A 26,621-nucleotide genomic window follows, 5' to 3' on the forward strand; every position below is an offset into this window, starting at 1 on the left:
CTCTTTTGAATAGTTACATTATAGTTTCTTACTCTACTTTCCTCCCATATCTCATACAAGCTCAGCTCCAATTTTTCCTTCCTTATTCAGGCGATATAATAATTATTATTATATATTATATATATTTGTTTTTTCTCCACTCACCTCTTTTAGATTTACCACATTTGCTTATTTACATGTATACTATGGTTTCTTCATAATACACCCCCTCTCTTCTATATTTGCTTTTACCTTTTTAGGCAATTTGCTTTTTTTTTTTTTTTTTTTTTTTTTTTTTTTTTCCCCCTACTATATAGTCTTATGTTTTTTCCCGTCACACCTAGCGGATTACAATATCAGTTACACCATGTGTATTTATATATTTTTTCTTATACTTTTCTTTTTGGATATATTTATATACATATCACTTATAGATACATATTTACACTTACCTTCTTCTCTTAGTTTGTTTAATGCTTTTTCATATATACTTATATGTCTTTTGCACATTATCAGTTGTTCCCCATTCTTTTTCTTTTTTTTTCCCCCACTCTTATGCACCAGTTTATTAAGCCTTTCTTTGTAACCTGTTTGACCCACCTCTCACTAATTCTCTTGTTTTTCATCCCATTATCACTGTTTTGTTCCAGATCCTGTTTGATGTTGCCTGCCTCATTATTTTAATCCCTCTTGGCTCGAGGTCTTTTACTGGCCTTACTTACACTAACTTCCCTTTGTGTCTGCCTACTCCTTTTCTTTCACCCCCTTCACTAACCTGATTGGTCTTCTCTACTCACTAATGCCCCTTTTGTCTCCTTGTTTCTAGTGTTGCTGTATCTTGTTTGTGGTCTATATTATGGTTGTTCCACTTTATATGTTTGTCATTTTGCCTCCGACGAAGATTCTGCTAGGATCGAAAGCTTAGGCCCCTTTTTGACTTCCTTTTTTATTTAATTAAATGCGTACAAAAATGTTTCTTAAAGATATCATCCACTGTCAGCCCCCTCCCTCATTTTCAAAATCGTTCCTTCTGCGGCACCTGAATCAGCAGACCATCCATGGGCACCCCCCCCCCCCCGATCAACCGATGCAAAACACTTTCCCATTTTCATCCTATATACGAAAATCAAACAATTTTATTGTGGATCGAATGAAACTAGAAGCACAGTGCTGTCGTAGATGGGGCTATAACAGATCAATAGAGGGCATGAACTGAGACAGAAACATCTTTTTTTCTCCCTTCAATGTCCCCCTGACACCCTCCACACCTTGTTCTTCCTCTTCTACTTCTTCTTCCTTCTTTGCATCCTCGTTTTTCTTTCTTCTTATCTCCCCCTTGTTTTTTTATTCTCGTTTTTCTTCATCTCTTTCTCTCTCTCTACTATGATCCTACTTTCTCCTTTCCATTTTGATAAGGAAATCCCCCTCACTTTTTCCTATATCCTGCCCTTCCTTCCTTCCTTCTTTCTTTCTTTCTTCCTTCCTTCTTTCTTTCTTCCTTCTTCTTTCTTTCTTTCCCTGTTGTCCCTCCTTGTCCATTGCATCGTATGTCTAAGGTAAAGGTAAAGGCTAATCCTGAGGAAGAGTCATCTGCCTCAAACATTTTTTAGCCAAATAGCAAATCTATTTACATACCTTCTCTAACATAGAAAGTTAACAATATTCATTAAATAAAAACATCACTATCTAGAGCAAATACCCAGATTTATTCATAAGCTGATTTTGGCATAAACAAATTTCTAAAAAGATATATCAATAAATATGGAAAAAAACATCAGCATAAAACATTACTTCCAAACTGGAATGTAAAATGATTTAAAATGAAAAATGACATAAGAGAGTATACATCATGATACAGTATCATCATAAAAATTGATAAATATAATACGTTTGATGCAATACAACGTGCAAGTTGGATTTTTGAAAATAAATGTCTTTCATGATTTTGCAATCACTAAATAAACTATTATACATACATTAGTATTTTACTACCCTTGCAAATAAAAAAATGCTTCTTCTTCTTCTTTCTTGTTCTTATTCCTCCTCTTCTTCTACTTCTTCTCCTCCATTTCTTCTTCTACGTCATCGATTTCTCCTTCATCCTTCTTCTTTATCCCTCTTCTTCCTCTCCTTCTTCTTCTTTAGTTTTAGTTTATTTCAGTGAAAATTTTATTGTAAACTACCTCATATCCTCTTTTGATAATGTTTCCATCTTTCTATAATTTAAAAAGGTCCTTTTAGTACTTATCTTACAAATTTAGTGATTTGATACCCCAGGGTGCTACATAAGCACTTGCCCGATTGCCCAGGGCAAGTAAAAGTTAGAGTCGGGCAAGTATTTTGAAGTAAAGACCAAAACTACTTGCCCAAATTGGGCAAGCAAAATTCTCACAGTAGAATGACCAAAATTAGGGTTGATATGATATGTTATTGACCCTAATTTTGGTCATGGCAGGCGAGATAAAATCACTTTGGGAAAAAAAATGCAATAACAAGGTAGATCAGTTCATGTCAAAAGAGAGAAAAGGTCAATGGTTAATAAAACCGCAAAACTTTCTTTTGAAGAGGTAAAACTACTTTTTCAAGGATTTTTTCGGGCAAGTGCTTTTAAACAGTTATGTAGCACCCTGACCCCCAAAAAATGCTTGAGATGTGGTTTACATATAAAATGAAAAAAAGGACAAATATGTCATTTAATTGGGCACCTGATCAAAATAGATCATGTAAAATCACAAAATGTATCCATTAGAATACTTTTCTTATTTTGTATCCTCCACAACATAACTGCTTTAAGGCATGCACACAAAAATGAATGAGATACTAGAGGGGATTTACCAAAATGTGAAATTGGCTTCAATACATGTATAAATCATTTTTTGGTGTTTTTAATGCATCACTGATACAGATGAAACCATCATAACATGTTGAGAATGATGCAAAGGCCTCAAGTAACTGAAAACATGATCAAATGATGATCCATTAGTATAATTAGCTCAAGGTGCACAAATAAACTGAGTGAGAACACTGCTAAAAACAGCACGATGTTTTACCCAAGCTTAGAATAGGCTTTAATACATGTGTAAACCTACTTCAGTGTTTTTCTAATGCTTTACAGATACAGCAAAATCACCATAAAATGCTGAGAATGTTAAGAAGGTCTCAGTCGCAACAGAAATATATGTACATGAGCCAATGATGATTTTGTTAACATAAATTCAAGTAACCTAAAACCTGAGTAAGGACACTATTCAAATGTCAAAATTAAAATAAAATATCAAAATGATGTTATCAGTATAAATACTCTGCCACAGAATTAAAGAAGTTATTAGAAAATTAAAGCAGAGTTAGTTGGTGTAATACACAAATTTAGATTCTATCGCTAAAAACAATAAGTCCTTGAGAAAGGCAACTAATCAACATTAATGGAAACGCTTCAGGAATTATTGGTACCCATGTGTGCTTGTGTTAGAAAAATATATTTCAGTTATATTTGATTTAAAAAGAAATGATTGTGACATGGAGGAGGGGAGTAGAAGGCTTGGGTTGAGAATAGAGGATGAACTAAATCAGGCTAAGTGGAGGGAGGTCTAAAGGGCGAAGATAAACCGGACTTAAAACTTTGGATTGATGACGATGATATTAATAATAATAGGCATTTATATAGCCCCATCTATCTAGAAATATTCTATTCCGAGGCGCGTTGTTATTATTATTATTACCCCGGCTTTAGCTCGAGCTGCCTTTCAGCGCTCATGCATTCAAGGAATTAATCCTGCCGGGTACCCATTCACCTCACCTGGGTTGAGTGCAGCACAATGTGGACAAATTTCTTGCTGAAGGAAATAACGCCATGGCTGGGATTCGAACCCACGACCCTCTGTTTCAAAGTCAGAAGACTAATCCACTGGGCCACAACGCTCCACATGATGATGTGTAACAATAAATGATATGCATATACATGTATAATGTACCTGCAAATGAGGACCCCTCTGTAGAACAGCAACACCATGATTGATGCTGCTGAGTAGGGCCATCCTCCCGTTTTTCGTTTGTCAATTTTACTTGTATCATCTTATATGTATTGTTATTCGTTTTTAACGGAAATAAATTCAACTGAATAAAAAAAATGCAAAGAATGTTTTTAGTTTTTTTTTTGTATTTTGAATAATTAAGTTAATGATCTCTGCTTTTGCATTTTTTTTTTAATAGTAATATTGCAATACATTGTATAGGGTCCAATCTGCAATATCAATTTTTAAGAGAAAGCAAAAATACAATTAATTTAAGTGACCGCTGCTCACATAAGCTATCTAAAGTTGCACATTCATACATGTAAGATAACTGTGATATTCACGGCTTAATTGTATAGACAGCTGGCGTACATGTATGTACAAGTGGTACTAAATAACAAATAACAGATTTCTATGTATAGAGCGCCATCTATCTAGAAATAATATATTATGATGCACAATATCGTTATTTCCCCAGCTTTAGCACGAGCTGCCTTCCGGTGCACAGTACACTCGAGGAATTAATCCTGCCAGGTACCCCATTCATACATGTATTACCTGGGTTGAGTGCAGCACAATGCAAGTAAAAACATGCCATGGCTAGGATTCAAACACACCACCCTCTGAATGAAAGATGAGAGTCAAAACCACTCGACCACAATGTGCCCAATATTCAAGTAACAGAAAATGGTCATGATAAAAGTCAGCTCCAAGAAATAAATAATCACATTAAAATGATTGAGGCTTTGTAAAGACAAGAGTTGCTGTCAATCACCAAACAATACACTGGCCAATTATAGTTGCAGTTGCATGTACATATTGTTCAACTTACACATAACCAGGGATTTGAAAATTCCCTCCTATAACAACCGATCAGGATCAATGGCTGATAATCTGCGATTGATTGCAAATACTCATGCTACAGGGTCCAGTGCGCGTAACACAAAGCGTAGCGATTGATCGTACTGTTGACTAAACAAAATTACCAATGCAATCCAGCGTTATAATCATTTGATTTTATCGAGGCATCTCTTGGGAGAGTTTCATGTAGCAGCAGGTTTGTTCTGAGCCAATCAGATGCAAGAATTTTAGTAGCTTATCACAGTAGTCAGGGAAAATCACTGATTAACTTGTTAAGTGTCTCTGCAGAGTGTTTCATTAAGCATCTAATTTGTTCTGAGTCAGATGCAACGATTTCAGTTTAGCTCATCAAAGTACATGTAGTCAGGGAAAACGACATTTGTTTCATTAAAGGTTCCTCTGTTCTTGTTTGCTGAACTTGTCAAGGCGTCTCTGCGGAGTGTTTTATGAAGAATCTAATTACTTCTGAGCCAATCAGATGCAAGGATCTCAGTAGCTTATCACAGTAGTCAGGGAAAATCACTGATTATTTGTTTCATGAAACGCTCCCTGTATCTCATCTGTAGAACTTGTTAAGTTTCACTGCGGAGAGTTTCATAAAGCATCTAATTACTTCTGAGCCAATCGGATGCAAGAATTTTAGTAGATTATCAGAGTAGTCAGGGAAAATGACATTTGTCTCAAGAAAGGTTCTTCTGTTATTTTCTGACTGTTGAAGTCGTTGAGGTGTCTCTGCGAAGGGTTTCATGGAGCAGCCAGTTTGTTCTCAGCCAATCACATGCAAGGATTTCAGTAGATTGTCACAGTAGTCAGGGAAAATCAGGACAATTCGTTTCATGAAAGGCTCCCCATTCTCATCTGTCGAGCCTGTTAAGGCGTCGCCTCCTGAGCTCTTCAGCTGAAATGCCAGACGCATGCATCCCGTTCTGTTGGTTGGGTGGGGGTGGGGCAGCATTCTCTCTGGACAGATCAGGGTAGAGGTGGGGTGTGTGATCTACCGAGGGTGGGGCGGAAGGCATTGGTCTGCCTCCCTCTGGCGGACTGGAATATCCTGATGAGCCTAGGTGAGAGATAGAGAAAAGAGAGATATTAAATTGAATTTAGTTTCTTCAAATGGCTGACATCCAAAGATTCATTATCTCTCTACTAGTACCTCTTTGACTTTTGCAACGATACATTTTAGCCCTTGGCTGCTATTCACGTTAATTATAAATATATAAAACCAATACTAATATTGCTACTTACAAGTACAAAGTAATAGCTGAGATCATGTATACATACATGCTTTATACATACATATGTACATCCTGACTTAAGCAAAATAATAGCTCCGCGACTTAAAAACTGTCTACTTCATCCTAATCATTGTAATTCCCGACAAAGTTTTTCTCCTTATCATAATATTCAATACCAACGACACCAACATCATCACCACCAGTCCATCACCAACATTAACAACAGATATTCTACCATCATCCATTTCCTTATCATCATCATAATGATCATCATTATTCATTATTCATCATCATCATCGCCATCATCACCATCATCATCATCAATATCATAATCATCACCATCATCACCATCATCATCATCATCACCATCATCACTATCATCATCACCATAATCACCCACCATCATCATCACCATCACCATCATCATCACCATCATCATCGTCATCATCATCATCGTCATCATCTTCACCATCATCACCATCATCACCATCATCACTATCATCATCACCATAATCACCACATCATCATCACCATCATCATCACCATCATCATCAGCAGCAGCATCATCGTCATCATCATCATCATTATCATCAGCATCACCATCACCATCATCATCATTATCATCATCATCACCTTCATCACCATCACCATCATCATCACCTTAATCACCATCATCACAATCCCAAAATCACTATCAGGATGTTCTATTCTCCAATGCTTTGGTAAAGGGCATACCATCTTACTAATAAACCATTCTCTAATTTAAGTATTCTAGATCATTCAACTCACCATTATTCATACTCTGCCTCATTGCAGTTCTCATCTGTTCTTCTTCGCTCAAACCACCGGTATAATCGTCCGCCTGGTAATTGGGCAGCGTGGGTGAAGCACCTGTACCCCGGGAGCTGGATCCCATGCCACGGTCATGGGGGTAATCAGTAGGACGTGGTCTGGACCGGGCTGCACCTGACCCAGATCCTGTGGAATAGCCACGCCCAGCATAGGATTGGTTTGATCTTGAGGGTGGAGCCTCTTCCCTGACACCGGTAGTGGCCGTCCTAGGCTGGTACCGCGCTCCCTGGCCTGCACCACCAGAGAGGACTGTGATTTTTATTGAAAGAAGGGGTGGCAAGAGGATCATTTGGTTGTAACCATCAATTTTTCTTATTACCATTTATCAGAAGTTTTATTGTTTCAACTCTTAACATGCTGCTGTCACCACTTGGCACAAAATAATTCACAAAAATCAGAGCTGCTATTCATCTGGCAAGCTACATGTAAAAGTTAATCATACACGTTCCCCGGATAAAAGTGAGCGATATTGGACATACGTACGCGCTAGCTGCCCAATTACACCAAAGTTATACAATGGCTATGCCACCTGCCAAACTCTCATAGAGAAAATTAATAGAATATCAGCTACCAGCACCCATGTAAATGGTCTGGTATCACCAAAGTGACTTATTTATGACTGATACGCACCCGCAAATCCAGGATTTTTTTGTTTAAGGGAGTGCTTTTCGTTGCCAAATTTGAGAAACCAAAAAAAAAAGGTCCCTACTCCCAAATTAAAAGGGCATTTGTTTGAAAAGAAAAATTGAAAAGGAAAAAAAGAATAAATCTTCACTTTCCACCCTCCCCTGGATCTGTGCCTGGATACGTACAGTATATATCTTGCATCAAGATTAGTGTGACATTTATTCCTTTAAAAATGAAACTGCTGTTTGTTTTTGCCCAGAATTTGCCGTTTCAAAAACTATATGGTCAATAAACTGTTTTCAATAAATAAATAAAAGCCTTTCATTTTGTCAAAATCTCACCTGATGTGAACAGACTCCAAAGGGCATCCATAAGAATCTTAAGGGGCCCTTTCACATATGCCATGCCAACCAGAATACCAGCCAGATGACCCGTAAAGGAGGCCCTCGGAACGATGAGCTGGATCAATATCAATTCTACCCAGCATGCCCAGCGAGATGGTACGCTGAACAATCCCATGATCCTCTGGTTTTGGACAGGTGTGTAGTAAGTTGTTAGGACTTTGAGAGCAAACAGCACCCCTGAAAACAAATGTTATTCACAAAATAAGTTTGTTAATTAAAATTTATATCACTCATTTTCCATTAAACAAGGGAAGTATAAATCATAGAAATTGCAATGGAATGATGATAACTGTACATGCAGCGCAGGATACTGGTACCAGTCTGACAATCCAAAACCAGTAAAAATTTCTGTCGGGCCAGTAACTTTTCAGAAATAGCCAAATGGTCCTAAATGAGCATTAAAAATATATCAAACTGATACAAGTGTTTTTTTATTCTCCTCTTTTGTAAATTATAAAAAGTAAATAATTAAAAAAAAACTGGGTATCTACTGGTCCGACATAAACAGGTTGGACCAGTAGAAAAAAGGGTTAGTGTGGAGCCCTGGCACATGTACAACCTAGAGAAGGAGTTAAAGCCTGTCATTAGCTTTGGTACATTACTAAATTATTCAATACTAGATTATACGAATGTGTATGCCCTAAAAAACATGGAGGATTTGAAATTAAAAGGCGTTTTACACTTCCCGGATATATTTTGTGATTAACAAGAAAATTCAGAATAGGTTTTGTTTTTCAATATAAGACCTATACCAAATGATGGAATAGACTGAAAATTTAAGAACACAATCTGTCTGTAATATTCTGTTAGGTGTTCAAAGAACCATGAAGAGAGGATGTTCTGTCATTGAGAAAACATTTAATTGCTTAGTGGACCCTTGATCACAAGTTTTCACTCACCTGAGAAGCCAGCAGCGCAGGAGACGATGTGAGAGCTATCCTCCAGAAGTTCCGCTATCCCCACGTTGAGCGCCACCAAGAGACCGTTGGTCAGGACGCAGAACATCACGATGAGGTATGCAAAGTACGGAGAGCCGAACTTCCTCTCTAGGGTGATACCCTTCCAGATGAAGGACACCATGTTGAAGTAGAGATGCCAGTCGTCGAGGTGGAACCAGGCCGCAAGAAAGAGGCGGGGCCAATCCCCCTTGTACCAGACGTGGGCGGAGCTGACACAGATGTTGCTGATGGATGGCGATCTAATGGTAGCCTGATTGGTTTGAGAAAAAAAAGCATAAGAATTATAAGTGACAACAGGGGTGGTGCCAATGTATTTTCATATCAGGAGTGGCAAGAATTTGTACATGTACATGAAGGCAACACAATTTTTTTTCTTTATGAAAAAGTAGGGATGTTAGATCATTTTACAACCGAGCCTGCACTTTTAAAGACTTTTTTTCTTCATTTGCCCTATTTCTAATTTCATATTTTATTTTCATTTATTTTATAACTTGACAAAAAAAAAAGAAGCCAGTTACCCAATTGCTGCTATTTCTCCTACTGTCTACAGTATATGTGATAATCCACTGCTACAATCAAAATATGAGCTTTATGGATTAGGCTTTAAAAAAAAATCTATTCTTCAAACCTACCACGTCAAAATGTGTAGTGGAAAAATTCAACCAAGTAAGAAATATACTTGTAGACCTAAGTATTTCTCTACAACAACAATATGAATGCTAGGTTTGTGAGAAACGATAGGTCACAGTTGCAAATATGAAAAATAAGGCTCTGATCCGTTATATCTTGGATGTTTTGTTATGTTTATTTTGATGAAAAGGATCAATAAAACATGAATTACAAAAAAATAAGGCTTTAGGAACTCAGAAATTCAATGGTACAACTATTTTTGTTTTTCAAGTTCAACGTCATATTAGGCCTTCTCTACCGTCCCATGACAAAAGGAACTAAATCTGTGGGATGAGTTGCTTAGAACATGAGGAAAATGTGTCACTGTTTATGTGGAAATAAATAAGGTTACTTGCTTTTGAAACCTCTATATTTTCAAAATATTTTGGGGGCTAGGTAACTCTTATTCTTTTAGCATCATGTACATGTACAGAAAATATCCCATCAAGAAAAAAAATCAATTTTGAAAAAAAAAATATAGGTGCTTCCTTTTATCATGAGACAGCAGAACTCATGAGTGCCTTTCATCGTTTTGTTCCGTGAATAATGTAATCTTTTAGGTTGTGATAATTTTAGCCATTTAATTTTCATAGACTTTCATACCTTGATATATGGATTGAGAACACGGAGAAATATCAGGACATTTGCAGCAATCGTTGCCATGGTAACAGGAGGGATTCTATTGAATCCAACCCGATAAAGCTGATGAAATAGAAGCAGGAGACCGAGACCTTGCTGCCGTCCCATCCCTCTTCTTCTTGGTGGAAACATCTTGAATTATTCAAACTTGACCTAGAACGAAAGGGGAGATTACAACAAAATATGAAAGTTGAAACAATATTATCAACACTTACTGAGAGAGTCAAAATGTAATTATAAAATCACAAGAAAAGTACAAAGAATTAAAAATATCATTATCATCTCCGCCTGCCGCCTGGGTAAGAGTTCCATATGCACCCCCCCCCCCCCACAAAAATTGAGAAGGTTCAAAATAATATATCTAGCCCTAATTTAGAACATATATATGATGGGGGAGTGAAAATACATACCAAAATATGGTTTTATTCCGTCAAATTTTCGAGCAGGATCGAGTGCGTGTAATTGTCCATAGATATTGGTTTATTTAGTCAGTAAAGTGTCTGTGAGTCTAGACTAGTCTTTTTCTTCTGTCTTGTGGTATTGGCAACCAGTCCAAAAAATGAATATTTTTGCCACTGCTTTAATTTGGAGCCTTCTTTGAGAGTCCTGAAAAGCTTCTTTCCCTTCATCCTTTTTTTCTATTTTACTTTCTTTTTTTCCTCCTCATTTTTTTCTCCTTTTTTTTTTTTCTGTTAATCTTTCTTTTTTTCTTTGTCTTTTTTCTATTTTTTCCTCTTTTTTCTCTGCCTCTTTATTGTTCTTTTCTTATTTTCTTCTTCTCTCTTTTCTCAGTTTCTTTTCTGTATCTTTATTTCTCTCTTTTCTTTTTTCCTCTTTCCTTTTTCCATTATCTCTTCTTTTTTTTCAGTGGAACTATCGGCTGATCGTCTCTAAAAAAAAACCTTCCAGTATCAGCCCTTCTCGCTAGCATAAATGGGAAGAGGTCTTGACTGCAGATTCAACGAGGTGAGTTCAAATCCCAAGCAAGGTAAGAAACACTGAAAAATTGCTAGAGAAATATGAAGTAAACAAACCTCAAAGTCTCGACAATCTTTTGGGTGGGGGTGCGCAGAGATGCCAAGTTAAGAAAATGTCATGTGTGAGATTTTCATGAATCTGCGTCTCTGCGCGGCCAATACTCACACTAGTACGTTTCGAAAACGCGTGCGCACGAGATATGGGCTTAATCATGATATCGATCCATACTACAAAACCATGCGATGCACGCACACGATTCATCGCATCACGTACTAGCTGTGCGCTGACTGCACTCTCGATTCGTCTCGCGTGCCGGGGTAGACGCGATGGCGTGCAAAGGCGGTCGGCCAATGCATATAATCTAGCGGATAATGCTACTTTTTCTCTTTTTTTTCTGTCGGGTCCCGATGCGTGAGAAAAATGGGTGCCATGCGCGTATATGCGTGAGACGGACCCTGGATGCGTGAGTCTCACGCACAATGCATGAGACTTGGTAGCTCTGGGTGCGTATACATGTAGTCTAGCTTTGCATTTGTTCTGTGATTTCTGACTCAAATATCTATAAAAATTTTCTTCTTTTTCATCCAATGTGATTTCAATTCTAACAAGTGCATGACCTTAGATTCTACTAGTAATTTAAATTTTTAGTTGTTGTAATTTTACATAAACATAGACCTAACATTATTAGTGCCTAACGATAGGTCAATGACAATGTGACATGTCTAGAGGCAGAGCAAAAAAAATGACAGATGTCCAATTTTTTAAAACCCAGAGTTGTTCCACAAGTCAAGTTCTTGATCACTCACACTAGTAGTAGTAGTACGAGGTTAGTATTATATACGGTTACATGGTTCTTGAACCTTGAAGTTGATGGCAGTACTGAGTAGTCCGGGTACCTACCCAGCTACCTCAAACAACGATGCCGATGAGCCCATTCATTTCCCATTTCCCTGAATAAATAATAAGAAATCAATCTCACAACTTACCAACCGCTAAACTTTGTAAATTTTAAGTCTCATTAACCAGAGCAAGTCGTGGCCGTTGTCGCTTTGCACTCCACTGGCGCTGGCACTGCACTGCTGCCTCTTTCTCCCCAAGGCCAAGCTCGGCCCGTGACACTGACAGCGAGTAAAGTTACGGTACAACCTCGAGCAAGCCTCGGCTCTAAATTTTCCAAGATGATTCGTATTTAAACTAACTGGATCTAAAATTCTCAAGAATTTTTACTTCGGGAAGCTCGGGCACTACATCACAAGGGCTTGCACAAAGTACATCACACACGTCAGTGTAGTTTTGCCTAAAAATTCTTGAATCTGATCATCTGATGCAACTCTACTGCCAGGATTTTCGTCAAGTCACAGATCTTTGTTATGAATCCTTATTACACGTGTACTTCCGGGTTACGCAATCCAGGGGAGATCCCCCAGATCAGTGATGTTTTGTTGTTGTTTTCTATTTATTTTTTCGGTGCTTATTCGTTGGGGTTTTTTTAAGGGACGAGGTGCGGGGATGGTGTCAAGATGTTTTTGATTGGGGCCGGGGGTGGGATTTGGAGTAAATAAGGGAAAGAATAAAGGTGACATCATTTTAACAGTATAGTACTATACCCAGGCGATACTCCCATTTTTTAAGTTCATGTTTGTGACCCCCCCCCCCCCCAGCGGCGTAACAGGGGTCGATGGCCAGGGGGGGCAAGAGCCAAAAATTTCCCGGTCATATGGTATGAACAGGCGTAATGGTGTAATGAGGAGACTATTTTGAGAAGGCCAGCCATATTGCGTATCGGGCAGAATTTATCTTTCAAAAAAAGTTGCAATCGAAGCGAGCGAGCAAACATTTTGACCTTTTTGATATAAAAATCCAATTTTGTGATAGATTTTGACATGATATCCAGAGAATAATATATTTCACTCTTCTCTCTTTAGATTCCTTTTTTGTGCTCTGTACGTACGCCACTGTGAACAGGATTCTTTGCGGCAGTTGCGTGAAGAGTAAAAAACGAGGGGCGCAGTATAGCACATGTGCTAAAAAGCTGCTTTATATAAGTCCCGAGCGAGAAAAAAATCACCTTTTCATGAGAATCTAACTTTGAGCTATATTTTGACATTATATATTATATTCAGTAAATAAAATCATATCCCACACTTTTCCGTTGCTTTTCTTTCCTCATTTTTTGTTTCTTGTTTGTAGAACTTTTTGGGGCCGTGGCCCAACCCCTCCATACGCAGTGCTTCTTGATATCAAAGCCATTTAAACTTCGCAGATTGCCGCTATTTTAATCAAATCGCGGGCATATACCTTTTACACAACACATTTATTCAACCCAGTTGCGTGATGAACCAAATATTTTGAGGGGGCAAAACATAGCAATGTGGGAAAATTTGTAAAAAGTCGCCAGCGTGCAAAGCGAGCTGGAAAAAAATTGCCTATTGAAATTAAATTCTAATTATGTGATAGATTTTTCCATTAGATTCAGCAAATAACACATTCCATTGTTTCCATTCATTTCATTGTACGTTGTCTCCTATAATTTCTTTTATTTCCTCTTGAGTGTGGAACCAAGACCCCCCGCGCCTGTATGCCAGTGATTGAACGTGATTGAACGGGGGCGTTATAGAGCTGCCATTTGAAGGTTATAAATGAAGAGCCCTATACTGCGTGGGGTCTGGGGCAAAGCCCCGATAGCTTATTTGCATAAAATTTAGCAAGCTTATAGCACAATGTTGTATGCAGTCCATCTTTCTTCCCGCTCTTTAATTTAAATCATCGGCAGCCTTGTCGTGTTATAATTTTTTTCTTGTCCCTTTTCTTTGTTTTCCAATTTAGCTTTTGACTAATTACATTCTACTTTCGTTTCCCGCTATTGTTTGCCATTTTGTAATCTCTTAATTAATTTCCCACCGTGCTATTTCGGAATGATTTGTTCTTAAATGATCTTCTTTCGTACATTTTCCCGCTTTCCTTCCTTTTCCATTAAAAAAAATTCTTCGTTTTCTTTTCACTTTTCCCATTCCTTTTCCTCCTTTCCTTTTCCACTTTCCTTCCCCTTTCCATTTCTTTCTCCCTCTTTTTCTTTTTCCCGTTTTTCTTTTATTTTCCCGGTGAAATCCGCCAGGGGGGGCAACTTGCCCCCCCCTGCCCCCCCCCGCCTGTTACGCCACTGCTCCCCCCCCCCCCGCCCATGTCCCTATATATGTATATCAAAATTTGCAAGGTGTCTTTAAGTTTCACAACCATGAAAAAAATTTCTGATGAAAAAAAATTCGATTTTAAACATTTTAGAAATTTCCCACATGCATGTAAGTAACATGATTATTATTTATAACAAATATTTAACTGTACTACATGAATAAGGGAACTTAAATTGTACAGGGCCAAATAGGATTTTTTTTTTTCAATTTCAACTGGATGATTTGAGATAATATCATTTGTTCCTCAGCTCTCTCTTTTCATTGAAAGGAACGATTTATTATTGTGTACCCTTTTAAAAATATATTCTAATTGTCTGTATGAATGTGTATATTTTCTTTTCATATAATTTATATTGCAATGACCTATCTTTATATAAATAATTGACAAATTCAATGAACAAAATATGCAATGTGCTGCCATCTAATTTCTGTGCCTTTTTTCTCAGAAATGGGAATGTTTCTGGTATATCCCAAATTCAGATATGCATGTACCCCTCCCCCCTCTTTCTCTCTCTAATCTGTTTACAAGTCTCACTCTCTTATCCCCAACTCCTGAAAATGGCCCACAAAATAGAGATCAGCCCTTGTTATTTTTTAACCTTACCTCCCCCCCCCCCCATCTCACTCAATTAAGTAGCCTCCATATGCCAGCTGAACATTAAGATAGATTGGAGGGAGGGGAGGCTTACCCCTTAATTGCTTTGATGAGTGTATAGCCACCCCACCCCTCAAGGCTTCCAGCTACCAGTACACGTGTATGATTGTAATTCCCATCCTTGTCCCTTCTCATGCCCCCCCTATCCTCTTCATCCCCACCCCCTCTCTCCCCCCATCTCTCTCTCTCCCTCCCTATCTCCATTCTCCAACTTGCCCAACAAACTCCCATCCCATGACTACCATTCAATACTCCTTTCAATTTCATTTTTTAGGATTATTGCATTGACCAAAATAAATAATGGTCAATAAAATCAAAAATACAAAGGGCCCTGGGAACAATTTTTTTACTGGGGGTGCTGAAGTAAATTTGAAAAGCAAAAAAAGGGGGGTTCCACTACAAAATGAAGGTGGTTTCGGTCCAAGAAATCTGACAAGCAAAAAAAAAAGTGGGGGGTTCCTATAAAATGTTGTTCAATTTGGTAAAATTTCTGCCATTTCATTTCTACCAGATTTACAGGGGGTGCTGCCTATGGAAAATAACACATGCAGCACCCCCGTTTCTCAAGGCCGTGATCATGCATGTACAATCAGTCGCTGAGCTTTCTGTTACAGAGCCCTGGATAGCGACGCCTTCTAAACACAACAATCTGAAGGAAAACAAAAACTTGGGCCGAGTGACGAAAGTGTATTGCTTTTTATTCAATAAAATACATTTTCACAAATGTACTAGTATGTCACTTTCGTTGCATGAAAAATATAGGCTTATAATATATTCTCAAGCATTGATTCACACACACACACATCATATTAAATAGCATGTACTACATGTCTACTCTAATCTCTAAGACTGTGGTTAATTATCTTTGCATCAAACCAGGCATTATTGGATGAACTTCATTTTTAGAAGGGGGGAGAGGCACACATATTGAATGAATACAACAATGTCTCGAGTCTCAACTGCTTGTAAAGGTACATGATGTAATTTTGGGTTAACATTTCTCTAACATGTATCATAGGTCTCTACCCTGCATTTAAAAAAAAATGATGAATTACAAGGGACCATCCATTCAGTCATTCAACATGATCACACAGTCAAAAACAGAAATTAAATTACAAACATTGAGAGATTTAAGACACTTAAGCCACTCCCCCCCCCCCTTTCTTCAGTAATCATGAACAAAAGCATATCATGAAATTGTAATTTCATGCATGCATGTTCAGCCCCCTTTACATCACAAACTGTTCCATGGTCCCTGATAACAGAGGGTTACTATCGTCACAAGATTGACAGGCATAAATGTTAACTATCATTTAATATAAATCTTGACTTTTTAACCATCACGCATCATAATACATATTTTACTATAAAAAAGAATGAGCCCAGAAGCTCATGAATAATGAAATCTTCTCTTAATACTTAGGATATGATTTAATAATGGAATGTTCAGACCTTCCCATAGCAATATATTCACATAGGAAATAATAATCAAAGGTGTATCTAGAAATGAAAAGCGCCCAGGCAAGTGCTGAGCTTAACTCTGCTTTCCTTTCCCTCCCCCATGATTCTCCAATGATTATAATTAGCTGCTTTGACAGTGATGTTTGTCAATAAATATATTCCATGATAATCCACTGGGTTGGTATTCTTGAAATATATTGCCTTTTAAGAAAAGGCTAACTTAAATTAAAAACAAGTGGAACGCCTCTGGCAGTCTCGCCTGCATTACGCGATTTAATATAGCACCAGTGCTAACTTTGAAAACTACTATAAAATAATCATTCACAAAAACACCATTCATATAATACCACGTTCATTGACCATTAATGATATTTGAACGGTGACTTAAGACTTGTGAACTACACCCATGTCCACATTTCATTCACTCTATCTATAAACTTTCAAAGTTATGATGGCAATTCAACAATTACCCCAACATGGCCTAAGTTTATTGACCTTAACTGACCTTTGACCTTGGTTTTGTGACCTGAAACTCACAGGGGATGTTCAGTGATACTTGATTACTCTTATATCTCAAGTTTTATTAAATAGATCCATAAACTTTCAGAGTTAGGATGGTAATTTAACAAATACCCCCAACACGGCCAAAGTTCATTGACCTTAAATGATAATTGACCATGGTCATGTGACCTGAAACTTGCACAGGATATTCAGTGATACTTGATTAAACCTAATGTCCAAGTTTCATGAACTAGATCCATAAATTTTCAAAGTTATGATAGTAATTCAACAAATACCCCCAACTTGACCAAAGTTCATTGACCCTAAATGACCTTTGACCTTGCTCATGTGTCCTGAAACTTGAGCAAGATGTTCACTAATACTTGATTAAACTTATGCCCAAGTTTCATGAACTAGGTCCATATACTTTCTAAGTTATGATGTCATTTCAAAAACTTAACCTTCGGTTAAGATTTTGAAAATAGTTCTCCCAACATGGTCTAAGTTCATTGACCCTAAATGACCTTTGACCTTGGTCATGTGACCTGAAACTCAGGCAGGATATTCAGTAATACTTGATTAACCCTATGTCCAAGTTTCATGAACTAGGTCCATATACTTTCTAAGTTATGATGTCATGCAGGCGAGACAAAAAAACCAAGATGACCTTTTTAAGATATACCTCAAGACTATAGTTCACAGTGTGAAACATATCATATATCTTTCAATGTTCCTGGAACAATAATCTAAACACAATTTCATCCCATTCTGTGCATCCAAGATATGAACATCAGGTAAAATTTCTAACAAATAAATGAAATACAAGAAATTCCATACCATTTCAGGTTTCTTTAAAACATAAATTTTGATCAAATTCCTGGGGCAAAATAAAATAAAGAATTAATGTGAGATGCAAATAACTGTAATGAACATTCATAAGGCCATGGCCAGCCAACCAGCCATGAGAAGAAGTCCACCTATTGGCATGAGCTTGACGGGTGTTGCATCACTGGTCATTGAGTAATAGTAGCCAGTCCCACAGAATCCTAGAATTCCTGCAGTCATCAAGCTCCCCGTCTGTAAAAAAAAAATTGATTTTTTAAAATCAATTATTATCATTAATTGTCAATTTAATCAACAAAATTGTTATTTTATGCACTATTAGAGTTTATGTCACGTACCTACATTTAATATATTATCCTTAAGTCAAATAATTGGCAATGTCGAAGCAAGTTATAGGACCGGGGTCCCGTCTTACAAAGAGTTGCGATTGATCTGATCAATCACAACTATGGACAGCCAGCAACGTCAACATCTAAAATACAAGTTTGTTCCAATTTTTTCTAGAAATGACATTCATACATTCCCTGTTTTCTAGACAATTCAGTTTGCTTCTCTTTGTTTTCAAAGGACAATGAGAAAATTTCTTTAAGAAAAAATTATGACACAGAAGATTTCAATATACTTGACATTGATCAGATCAATCGTAACTCTTCAAGGGTTAATGACTTTTTAAAGAGGAATTTGCCACACAAATAAAACGAATTTCTGGATACCCGACATATTCATTCAACTTCAGAAGACTCAAGAGAGTTGACCAGTAATATTTCTCTACAGACAACAAACAAAACCTCAAACAATTAATAGCATAATCCATAACTGTGTATTACAACTGCTTTTGCTCGATTAAGAATGGTATTGTTAGCAAAAACAAGAGACTACATGCGGAAGAAATGTCAAAAAGGAGAAGTTTAGGCTCTAACCCCCCCCCCCCCCCCCCCTTCATGTGTATTGTATGTCAACATTTCTTGCAATGGCTATTTGGTTACCAACTGCAGCTCTTCTGGTTTGAGAATGACTTGAGTGCTACGAAACTGACAAAATTATAGCCTAACTGAAACAATGAATTGATTAATACTAAATTGAAATAATGAAGTCACGTCAAATCACAATTAGACCAAAGGTGATTCATTAAACAGAAGAAATGGGATTAAAATCTTTCCATTTTATTTGATGATACCAAATTGGAATCAGACTAAGTGATTTTTCATCTTTGAGGACACCATGATCTTACCATAAGAGGTTGCCTTGTGAGAGGGACGGCCAGCAAAGCCAATGAATGGATCAGATGGTATTTGTTAGCTGAATCAAACGTCTGCAGTAACACAAGAGAGTATTGAGGGAAAAAATTAAGTCTTGGTTGGGGCAAGAGATTTTAAAAGATTTTGTAATGACTTGAATTACGAATTGATTATTGTAATTAGATATAGACATGAATTTATTATTGTCCATGTCAGGACATTTGATCTATACTGGTTGACACAAGCATAAAATATATGAGACCATGCAATTAAAAAAAGATACATTGAGTTACCCCTAAGTACCAAGAGGCAAATTCCATGTCATACATGTAGGAGGCAGCGTAGCTCAGTCGGTTAGAGCGCCTGTTCCGGATAAGATCGTAGATCTCAACGTGCGTGGGTTCGAGTCCCGCAGCATGCCGGAAGACGTCTAACAAAAAAAAAAAAATCTGATGCTAGCGTTGTGTGTTAGCGTGCCTCACCGCTGTGTTCAGTGCAGGTGTGAATGCAGTTGGAAAACACTCCGTCCATCGGAAAGGACGCAAATGTTGGTCCCGTGTATAGGAGAGTCACAACCTATGCACGTTAAAACCAATACACTATTCGTCAAAGAGTAGGGTGTTAACCCGGTGTATTGCACCTGCCGGTACCCGGTACTACAATACTGCAAGAATCTTCAGGATTGAAGGAGGCAGTCAGTGTAGCTTGAAACCTTGAAACCTAGGAGCTGTACTGTGACACTCGACTGGGCCAGCTTGCTCATTACGTGCGACTACTGGTTGATCATTTACATAGATCAACTTTTTTGTGCTAATTCAATAATCTCAATTGTTTTATCTATTCAGTTGTTTACCCTGGCATAAAAAATGAAAGGCAAAAAGGGTATTTGTCCAAGGTCTAGTTGTGAATATAACTCTTATGAAAATTAGGCAAACTTAAAATGAAATATAGCTCTCATCTCCAATTTTGACGATTTCTTTTCAGTATGTAGTGATTTCTTGATCATCGTTCAAAATTTGTTTATAAACATTCAATCAGCTGATGTAGTTGCACAATCAACTTTCCTTTAAGACTTGCCCTGTGTATTGAAAATCACCAGACCTGCAACTTCTTTTGTATCCAACTCTTTTGTTCCTGTCAGCAGGTTAAACATCAGCGTTTCTATTCAGTTTACCAACAGAGTGACTCACACATCATAGGACAGACAAGTTCACCTGTAATTGGAATTCCTACTTTTTCTTCACCTTTAATGCTTGTTATTGATGCAAAGCAACTACTGACCAACTGTGGAATAGTTTCACTGAGCACATTGCCAAAGTGTTAGATGGAGAACACTCGGTCAAAGGACTTCATTTGGGAAGAATACATGCATTTTCTGATGTAGTCATCAAGTTACCAACTACTTTATGGCATGCTTCATATATTTTTGGATCCACAACTCATTATTTCGAGTTTCTTCATTCATCTTCATCATCTGTGTATATACCTTCATTGCTATTGCTTGAGAATTATATTAGCGCTCCATTCTGACGTGTTTCGTTGAGGCACTGTCATTTACTTCAAACACTACTACCGTAAAGGAATAGGCCTACAATTATATGTGATGAAATTACGGACATTGTTATCATATGCCCCGGATCTGAATTTAGTTTTTATGTAGTGTCCATGAGGAACCGATGATCTGAATTGCACATCAAGCAGTGGTGAGAATTCAATAAATGAGGTGAGAATTCAATTAATGAGTTTACATATGTTGAATATCACAGCGATACACAACAAGTACCAAGCAATTTTATAAATTTATAGGTATTGAATCTACAAGTAACTAATTATTGCCTCCTGCAAAAGTTGCTACTTGAAAATGTTATAACAGTTTGGCACATACTACAATATCTTTTTAAAGCAATGTAATTTCAGCATTGTTGTGTTTGATACAAAGTATGATTCTACGTCTATACAGCACTTAAAACATTTAAAATGATGTTAAAAAGCAACTTGATGGGGGAGGGGGGCTAAGTGGAAGAAAGGTCACTCACCGTTATCTCGTGTTCTATCCCTGACCTCGTCTTAAGAACTGCAATGAAGGTAGTATGAACACAAATTTAATTCTACAGATAATTGCATACTGTCTGTATGGCCATACAGACAGTGTTGTATATAATTATGTCAAGTGCAAATAGCTGTAACCCCAAATCCGCCTTTCTCTTATTTATTTAACACTAACTTCAATCATTCATCCTTAAACCCTGATCAAAACGAAAATAGATAATGCTTTAAAAGAAATTAATACACTTTAGATAATTAATGCTTTGTTCAACTACATGTTTGTCTGACAGGTTTTATCTATATAATTTACCAGATATGATTCTTTATAAATGTTGATATGACACTATCAATTGCAAAAAACAATACCAGTTTTTTATTCAAATAATTAGTAATCAAGTGTGTGCTCGATATTGTTGTTCTTTTAGCCAAAATTGGCATTTGGTAGCAACTTGTCCTAGGTATTCTTCATTATCATATTTCTACAAAAATGTAGTGATTTTGAGGCATTATCAACACTAGACAGCTGGCAGCTATCTGTTTCGAGGAATTTTTAATTTTCTTTATTTCTCCTCGTACACAGACGGCTCGCGATCGTGCGGCCGCCATTAGGGGGTTAACGATGCAAAATCCCCCCAACGGGGCTCATTGATTTTTGTCTTTATTTCATAAAATTATGTAAAAAGAACTGGACCAAAATAAAGATTATTACTCCATTTTGGCCTGAAATGCACCAAAAAGGGAAAAATAAACTTAAAAGGAAAAAAACAGTGACTTTGTTGATCTGTCACGCAACTCCCACTTCCCTGGTTCTTCCTAACTTACATGACTTAATACATAAACATATGGCCATCGAGTCCCTGTGTACAGGTCGAGTTAGAACTTCGGTCTCTGTAACTGGTGAGTGGAGCCAACGGCATCGGAGTTCAGCGGAACAACTTATATTATTCAGAGATCGAAGCTTTTGGTCGATACCAATACCACTGGCAGATTGAGATTCCAGAAAAAGAAAAGGCTTTCACTTGATAAAGAGTTGCAGCGGCACTCGAAAGCTCGTGAACTTGTAAGCTAGTGAACACTTTTTGCGAGAGTGATCACAAATTTCCTAGAAAGCCAGTGAACACTTTTTGCGAGAGTGATCACGAATTTCCTTGTTGACCATAGTAGATTGCGAGACAAATGAATACCCTCTAGCGATTATTTCAATCCGCAATAATGAACCTATTTAGTATTATTGAACGAACATATGGGCGCCCCGCCCTAAAGTTGACTCGAAGATACGAACGATGTAGTAAAAAGATAGCTCGATTTTCCAACCACTTGACCTTTCTTGTGCGTTGCATTAAAGCGTCAGTGGTTCCCAAAGACCTGCGGGTCAAGCCTCCTATGAACACCAAAGGAGCAAGAAAGGTAGCAGAAACGGCCGCCCTCCGTTTTCTGAAAGAACGCATCTTTCTCACTAGATGCACGATTGATTCGGCTAAGACGGAATACGAAACTTTAAAAGCCGATATCAAAGAGACTATGCAAGCCCAACACAGTACAGACATTCTGAAGGTTAATGAAAATATCTACGCAGATGTTTTCGCTAAATGCAAGAAAAGGCAACAGGCTAAATTTGAAAAGTTGATACAACCCAAATCGAAGAAGGTCACCGCCTCATTAGCGAATGAGGATAAATGGGTTGTTAACCTATCCTCGAGACAGATCACCTCCAACGAGGAGCAATTGCTTAAGAAAGGCCTCGCCTTTGCCGTGTCGCCCCCGAAATTGCCCATTACCGAGATTGTAGCTAAGGTTGAAACCGCGGTCAAGTATATTGATCCAGTTTCGGCCGATGCCGCACGAAAAGATGTAGATTCCATTCTACAGAGAGCACGTCCTCCGAAACCGAATACCACAAGAGAGATGCGTGATGCTCTTAAGACACTCAAGAATGATGATAGCATTACAATCCTCCCTGCGGATAAGGGTAGTGCCACAATCATTTTAGATAGTACCGCCTACGAAGACAAAATGACCGAGCTTCTGAGCTCTGGTCCGTATAAAATGCTAAAGAAAGACCCCACAGATCGAATGTGTCGCAAACTGACCAGTACGTTACTGGCACTAAAGAAAGACAAAGTTCTAGATGAGGCTACATACAAAAAGATAAAGCCCACACAGAAACAGCCACCTAGAATATACGGGTTGCCCAAAATACACAAACCCGGGATACCCCTCAGACCAATAGTATCATGCATAGGTTCATTTGCCTATAACCTATCAAAGTACCTGGCGGACATCCTGTCCCCTCTCACTAACTGCTCAGAACACACGGTTTCCAACTCCAGTGAATTCGCTGAATTCACATCGGAGCAGACAGTTAACGAACAGGAATCCATGATCTCTTTTGATGTAGTCTCCCTCTTCACTAACGTACCGATAGAGGGCGCATGCAGTACGGCCCTGCAACGCATGCAATCCGATCCCACATTATCAGAACGTACCACACTTATGCCCGAACAAATAGCCGAACTCCTGGAGTTCGTCCTCAGGTCCACATATTTTCTGTACAGAGGCTCTTTCTATGAGCAAACAGAAGGAGCAGCAATGGGTAGCCCAGTCTCAGCGGTTGTGGCTAACCTATATATGGAAGGTTTTGAACAGAACGCTCTGCCCAAGTGTCCTTCCACATGCCACCCTCGGGTGTGGAAGAGATACGTCGATGACACTTTCATAATCGTAAATAGATCCGAAACAGACAGCCTACTCTCATACATGAATAGCCAGCAACCGTCCATCCAGTTCACTCTGGAGACTGAGCAAGGAGGGAAATTAGCATTCCTTGACACGCTAGTCCAAAGACACGAGGGCGGGAAACTTTCCACCTCCGTCTACCGCAAGCCCACTCATACAGACCAATACATACCATATGATTCTCATCACGACAAATCGGTCAAGAAGGGTCTCGTTAAATGCCTGTTCGACAGAGCAGCACGTATCATAACTCACCCACCTGAACTCCCGAAAGAAAGAGCACACATACGTGGCGCCTTGTACAGCAACGGCTACCCACGCCGTTTTATCAAGAACACTTTCAAGAAAAAACAACCACCAAGGGATCAGAAGGTTTTCAAGACTTGCACAGTCTTGCCATACATAGATGGCCTCTCACAACAACTTAAACGCCGATTAGAAGGTCACGGTATCCGAACGGTTTTCCGCTCGGACACCACCTTACACAAACAGCTTGTACACCCCAAAGACCCTATCCCTGATCACAGACGTGATGGCGTAGTATGCAACATTCCTTGCCAGGGATGTGACGGGTCTTACATCGGAGAAACAGCCCGACCGATAGTTGAACGCATTTCTGAACACAAGCGCGATGTTCGGTTACAGCGAACCGACACATCCGCGGTGGCAGAACATGCTTGGGAGAAGCAACACCACCCAGATTGGGAGGGTGTACAATGCATTGCCAAAGAGAGACATTGGTATACACGCAGGATTAAGGAGGCTATTAGTATACGTCTTTGTCCTAACAACTTCAACAGAGACAGCGGGATCGACATCCCCGACTTCTGGATGCGAACCATCCGACAGCACAATACCCCCTTACCTGGCAGTGCACGCCGACCCGATCGTTCCCGGCCCCGAATGAGGGACCGCTCAGCTAGTCAGCCCCCGCCCACGGGAAACTAGCGAGCCCGCCAATTTTGTCTAATTTGCATATTGCCGACCCACGGCGTATTTGCATATACCCCCGGCTTATTTGCATACACGGATTACCGGCCGTACCGCATCCGACGCAACGGATCAATGCCCACCTATTGTTCTCGCGTTCGTGCGTACGGTCCCGGAGATTAGTATAAATAGAATACGTCATCAGATAATTTTCGTCACTTGATAAAGAGTTGCAGCGGCACTCGAAAGCTCGTGAACTTGTAAGCTAGTGAACACTTTTTGCGAGAGTGATCACGAATTTCCTAGAAAGCCAGTGAACACTTTTTGCGAGAGTGATCACGAATTTCCTTGTTGACCATAGTAGATTGCGAGACAAATGAATACCCTCTAGCGGCTTTCAATTTGTTTAATAATCAGGCAATTTGATCAAATGAACAATATTTTTCTATAATATTGGCCATATTGTTATTATACCTGCTGAACAATTGACATTTATAGTTTCATCCCTCGAAAGATTGCGCACCATTTGCAACTCGTGTAGATCTACAGTGCTCTGATCTGGAGCTCTGCCACGCCTACGACACTGGGGAACTCGTCGCGTGTTGCCCGTTGGTGAATGAGGCGACAAATCTCGTACAATTTAGAAACAAAATAAAAGTGGCATTACTATCACCAACACAGAAAAAAATATTCAGAAAGTAATTATATACCTACCATGAGCACCATATGCTCCCATGATTACTGCTGTCAATCCTGAAACTGCTCCAATGCGGAGAAACATCCGTCCATGTCGGGCGATTCTTGCTTGCCTACTGTCCGCCATGATTGTCTCTCATCGCATCACACACAGCGCTAGCTCGCTACTGATCTGTGATCACGTGATATTCAGGGAAATCCCCCTCCGTTGATTCGCGAACGCCACGCCCACCATGGTCGTTTTCAATTTCTATTTCGAAGTAAAACATATGTATCTTTATCATTTATGTAAATACTGAAAAATAAAATGAAAATGAGCAGTTATGTTATCAGCTAGGCGTATAAATAGCAGTCTAGCAGAGCTGACAGCAATGATGTATTAAAGTTGTTTAAAGAGGGTGGATAGTTTTGGTAATTCCTCAAAATCGGCATATGTCACCATTCTAATTAATTTGTATATTATATGAATGTGTATGTCCTAAAACAGTCATGATGTGGATGATATGAAATGAAAAGGTGTTTTTCATGATAAATTATGCTCTTACATGTGTGGATTTTACTTTGTCGGGATACCCAGCTTTTTGAAACGTAGCTGCATGCAGACACTCAAAGTGCGCACCACCGCCTCTGCCGTGCGTGTGCTACGCGAGAACGATAATGTAGTCCTCGCTACACAATTGCGTTGTCAATCAGTTTTACCATAGAGCTATTACAGCTCTATGGTTTTACGAAGCTCATAGTCGTAGATACATTGCCGTTTCCAGACTTTCCTTGCATGATTGCATCACATTACAACGAACGGCAGAGCAGACTTTAGATCTAAACAGCCTTGATCGATATTAGGAGTACGTACCTCATTCCTACCTTCCTTGAAGTTTGAACTTGCCCTTGGCTGGGGGCCGCTTGCATATAACAAACCTCGACCGTCCCATCTTCCCCATTAAAAAAATGCAACCACGATATTAGCTGTTGCAAATAAGTATCTGCTCTCTGATTGCTAATATAACACTGGAACAATTTATAAATCAGAATGAATATAACGTACAGCACAGAATTAGAATGGGAAAAACTTCTTTTTTTTGTTCTTCTCCGACTTCCCGCGTATTAGCCT

At 38.6% G+C, this 26,621-nt stretch overlaps 2 protein-coding genes across 3 annotated transcripts; both read right to left on the bottom strand.

Moving 5' to 3' along the window:
- Positions 1-1,587: 1,587 nt before the first annotated feature.
- Positions 1,588-12,604, bottom strand: LOC129278496 (rhomboid-related protein 4-like). Of its 2 annotated transcripts, none has more exons than XM_064111679.1 (6): positions 12,200-12,604; positions 10,200-10,388; positions 8,868-9,177; positions 7,906-8,145; positions 6,875-7,186; positions 1,588-5,910 (listed from the first exon to the last, which is right to left on the bottom strand). In XM_064111679.1, the coding sequence occupies exons 2-6, from the start codon at positions 10,365-10,367 to the stop codon at positions 5,705-5,707; spliced, it is 1,236 nt and encodes a 411-aa protein (XP_063967749.1). In that variant the 5' UTR covers positions 10,368-10,388; positions 12,200-12,604; the 3' UTR covers positions 1,588-5,704. The 2 variants fall into 2 exon arrangements, with proteins under 2 accessions (XP_063967749.1, XP_063967750.1); XM_064111680.1 differs by having other exon boundaries at positions 1,668-5,910; positions 12,204-12,585.
- A 3,132-nt stretch (positions 12,605-15,736) lies between these two features.
- Positions 15,737-26,388, bottom strand: LOC129279659 (transmembrane protein 256 homolog). The gene is made up of 5 exons (XM_064111681.1): positions 26,056-26,388; positions 25,529-25,760; positions 21,139-21,176; positions 19,096-19,176; positions 15,737-18,098 (listed from the first exon to the last, which is right to left on the bottom strand). Exons 2-5 carry the CDS (start codon positions 25,635-25,637, stop codon positions 17,955-17,957), a joined length of 372 nt encoding a protein of 123 aa, XP_063967751.1. The 5' UTR covers positions 25,638-25,760; positions 26,056-26,388; the 3' UTR covers positions 15,737-17,954.
- Between the last annotated feature and the right edge of the window lie 233 nt (positions 26,389-26,621).

Source organism: Lytechinus pictus, chromosome 16 (genome assembly GCF_037042905.1).
Source record: "Lytechinus pictus isolate F3 Inbred chromosome 16, Lp3.0, whole genome shotgun sequence".
NCBI classification, from domain to species: Eukaryota; Metazoa; Echinodermata; class Echinoidea; order Temnopleuroida; family Toxopneustidae; genus Lytechinus; species Lytechinus pictus.

Excerpts from the sequence above, each read along its gene's own strand:
- LOC129278496 (XM_064111679.1), bottom strand. The coding sequence starts at position 10,367 with ATGTTTCCACCAAGAAGAAGAGGGATGGGACGGCAGCAAGGTCTCGGT. Across the intron at positions 7,187-7,905 it reads TTGGAGTCTGTTCACATCAG|TCCTCTCTGGTGGTGCAGGC; the intron begins GTGAGATTTTGA and ends TAAAAATCACAG. Across the intron at positions 5,911-6,874 it reads GAGGCAGAGTATGAATAATG|GCTCATCAGGATATTCCAGT; the intron begins GTGAGTTGAATG and ends TCTCTCACCTAG.
- LOC129279659 (XM_064111681.1), bottom strand. The coding sequence starts at position 25,637 with ATGGCGGACAGTAGGCAAGCAAGAATCGCCCGACATGGACGGATGTTT. Across the intron at positions 21,177-25,528 it reads GGGAGCATATGGTGCTCATG|TTCTTAAGACGAGGTCAGGG; the intron begins GTAGGTATATAA and ends CCTTCATTGCAG. Across the intron at positions 19,177-21,138 it reads GGATAGAACACGAGATAACG|ACGTTTGATTCAGCTAACAA; the intron begins GTGAGTGACCTT and ends GTGTTACTGCAG.